This window comes from Pecten maximus, chromosome 11 (genome assembly GCF_902652985.1).
Source record: "Pecten maximus chromosome 11, xPecMax1.1, whole genome shotgun sequence".
Taxonomy (NCBI): domain Eukaryota; kingdom Metazoa; phylum Mollusca; class Bivalvia; order Pectinida; family Pectinidae; genus Pecten; species Pecten maximus.
In genome coordinates this window covers 10,118,978-10,122,455 of record NC_047025.1, presented here as the reverse complement: position 1 = coordinate 10,122,455, position 3,478 = coordinate 10,118,978, and the positions used below count along the sequence as shown (strand labels likewise).

General features: G+C 40.9%; 2 protein-coding genes across 2 annotated transcripts; both read right to left on the bottom strand.

Moving 5' to 3' along the window:
• Positions 1-1,450: 1,450 nt before the first annotated feature.
• On the bottom strand, positions 1,451-2,356 carry LOC117338421. Its single transcript, XM_033899775.1, has one exon. It carries the CDS (start codon positions 2,354-2,356, stop codon positions 1,451-1,453), a length of 906 nt encoding a protein of 301 aa, XP_033755666.1.
• LOC117337081 lies at positions 2,327-3,185 on the bottom strand. The gene has a single exon (XM_033897867.1). The coding sequence runs from the start codon at positions 2,974-2,976 to the stop codon at positions 2,482-2,484; it is 495 nt and encodes a 164-aa protein (XP_033753758.1). The 5' UTR covers positions 2,977-3,185; the 3' UTR covers positions 2,327-2,481.
• Between the last annotated feature and the right edge of the window lie 293 nt (positions 3,186-3,478).

The following is a 3,478-nucleotide window of genomic DNA, read 5'->3' as shown; positions in this document are numbered from 1 at the left end:
ACTATCAAGGTCACAGTGTTTGGTTATGATATTATAAACAATGTATTAATACATTTTCGTTGAAAATTAAAGAAGGAAATTTACAGGTGTGTTTTGAGAAAGAAACGGGAAGGTGTCGGGTTTCATGCCGCCTCAGACAGTCAATCACCTGATCACCTGTACTAAATTATCGATGATAACATAATGATACTATACATCAGTAAATTAAACTATCAAGGTCACAGTGTTTGTTTATGATATGATAAACAATGTATTAAAAATTTTGTTGAAAATTAAATCAACGCAATGGGATACAATATGAAAAAAAAATTTTACAGGTGTGTTTTGAGAAAGAAACAGAAAGGTGTCAGGGTTTCATGCCGCCTCAGACAGTCAATCACCTGTAATAAATTATTGATGATTACATAATGATACTATACATCAGTAAACTAAACTATCAAGGTCACAGTGTTTGTTTATGATATTATAAACAATGTATTAATACATTTTCGTTGAAAATTAAAGAAGAAAATTTACAGGTGTGTTTTGAGAAAGAAACGGGAAGGTGTCGGGTTTCATGCCGCCTCAGACAGTCAATCACCTGATCACCTGTAATAAATTATTGATGATTAAATACCAATGTCCATATTAAATAACTTAATTGTCTGTTCCAACATTTAGGTGACCAAAATACTTGAAATAGTGGGTGACAAATATCATGCCGCCTTGTACAAAAAATTATCATCTTACTACACTCAAATATATATATAAAATATCGCTGTCACATTGTTGTATCATTTACAAAGTATCAATTAGAATGTATTCATCTTTGATGAATTTTGATTTGAACATGAAATGGTAAATTATTGCCTTAATTATTGTTTTTCAGCTAGGGTACAAAGATATGTAGCAAGATTCATGGCTTGCATGTAGGACACAAGAATGCCTCGCCCTCCTGTACGGTGAAACCTAAAGGAAGACAATCGTCCCCATGCATCCATGCCTTGCAGTGGTCGCAACTGACCCACAACCTGTCCAACCCCTCCCGGTCATCCTCGAGGAAGCTTCCACCACAATGAGTGCACTCCGCATCATCATCTCGCTCTAAGGTGACGTCATTTCTTCTCTTTTTCTTGCTTGCTGTTTTCTTCTTTCGCTCTTCTGCCTTTCTTTTTCTTCTCCTCTCTGACAACTTTCCTGTTTTCCTTATCTTCTTCCTCTTTCTTCTTCTTCCTCTCCTGCTCCTCCGCCTGCTGTAACCATTCATCTTCCGTCAATGCTCTTGCACATATGATAACCTTTCTTTTTTTCGTTGTAGAGACCGCCTCCTTTGCCTTCTCCAGCAAATTACTTACACTGCTATTAAGCACTTGGTCCACTGCACTGAGGCCGAGGGGTCGTCTGATGATAGGGGAAATATCTGGAGATTCCGGAATGAGGTGCTCACTGACATCAGGACAGCTTGAGGACATTACTGGGGAGACTGGAAGGGAAGGGATGAAGGGACGAAACTGGGAGTTTCTTCTTGGTACTCGTGAACCTCCGACTGAAATGTAATTGTAGTGACGGCACCCTCATCATGATGTTCCACAGTCTGGGTGGTGATAGTCGGGGTGGTGACGGCATCTTCATCCTGTTCCACAGTCTGAGTGGTGACGGCGTCTTCATCCTGTTCCACAGTCATGATGGTGATGGCATCCTCATCCTGTTCTACAGTCTGGGTGGTGATAGTCGGAGGACAAGCTTGTACGTCATTGTTTGCAGAGGCCACCAGAGGCTGAGAGAGGGAGGTTCTGGACAGTGACTCGGATGGACCAAATATTCCCATCACCTTAAGTGCTTTGGTGACATCAGCAACACTGGAGATGTTAATAGCTGTGTTGCCAACTAATGATGGTGCCATATCATCAGATGTCAAAACAACCTGTGGTGCAAATGGGAAAACTCCACATTTCGAAAATGCGTTGATGATGGTAGATGGACACAGACTCTTTGTGTAGACTGCACCAAACAGCTTTCCAAACACAAAGCGACTAACCACTCGCCTGGGATTTTTCTCCATGAAATCTTTGCATTCTATTTTGTAATGCTCCTTCAGTGGCTTGAAACAACCCCGGTCGAGTGGCTGCAGTTTGTGAGTGGTGTGGGGAGGAAGTGCAAAGAGAATAATAGCATTCTCTTTGCATTTCATCACCACCTCAAGTCTAACATGAGTGCTGTGCCCATCTAGCAATAACAACACTGGCCTAACAGCTGGGATATGTTTTAAAAAATGCTCTGTCACCCAGGTTTCAAATAGTTCTGAATCAATCCATCCATTAGGGCTGATGCAAACCCTTGCTCCAGGTGGCATTCCCTGGAACATGGTTTGATCCATCCCCCTTTTACCCTGGAAAATTACCTGGGGCGGGATCAACAGCCCCGAGGCTGATGCGCACGCTACCACTGTAATGTTGGTTTTATTGCCACTGGTCTGGGTATGCGCATCTTGACCAGCCACCTTTACAATTTAGGTGGCTTGTGGTCAAGTGGCATACCCGTCTCGTCGGCATTAAGAATGCGTTCAGGTTTGTTCTTTAACCCATACTTATCTAGAATATCCCCCAGCATGGCAAAGTAGTTTTTCACAACATTTGGATTTAACGCGATAGCACGATCACGTGGCAATGACTGGGGGCTACATAAACGTACTTCTGGCCATCTTTTTATAAAAATTAGCCACCAGTCATTGCCAGGTCTACCATCAACAAACTTATTTTTTATATCCCCCTCCCTCATTATATCCCCAACAATGGACAGGACTTGTTGCTTTGTCCTGCCAAAACCAATTTGAGCGCAGACTTTTATGTACTCCACGAGGCTCTGCTCTCCTTGGATAGATATGGTAGGGCGGGGACCAGGACGGATGGTAGGGTTGCTGGAAACTCGACCGGTGATACGGTCACTAAGCGTGGACTTAGGGACGCCGTACTCCCCTGCCACTTTTCTAACTGACATTTTGTGTCCTGCAAAGGACTGATTTATAAAAATCAAGAGCCCTCTGCATACTTTCTTCCTCCAATGTCCTTCTTTGCTTTCTGGGGTTAGACATATTGGAATTCCTACAATAAATACCAGATTGCCTTGAAACAGCTCATTACACTTTTTTATTTGTATTTTTTATGTACACCTATACAACCTCGGCTATTCAAAACACATGTAGACTGCTGAAACCGTTTTGTGTTTTACTTTATTTTAACCTAATGCAATGCAGCATGGTCCAATAGTTTTTATTTTATATGTATTTGTTCATGTAAGGAATCAAACTAAACGTGGAATCGAAATTATAGGGCTGAGAATCGGAATATGGAGGAAATTGGAAAACAAGAAAATTTGTGGAATTTTAGGGAATATATTAAACCTAAAATAAAGAGGAAAATTAAATAAGAATGTGATTTACTGAATCTTGTTTTAATTATTTTATATAATTATAGTGATCCATTTGACAACTATCATATAG

Bases quoted from the DNA above. Each gene is read 5' to 3' on its own strand.
- LOC117337081 (XM_033897867.1), bottom strand. From the start codon at position 2,976: ATGTCAGTTAGAAAAGTGGCAGGGGAGTACGGCGTCCCTAAGTCCACG.
- LOC117338421 (XM_033899775.1), bottom strand. From the start codon at position 2,356: ATGGATCAAACCATGTTCCAGGGAATGCCACCTGGAGCAAGGGTTTGC.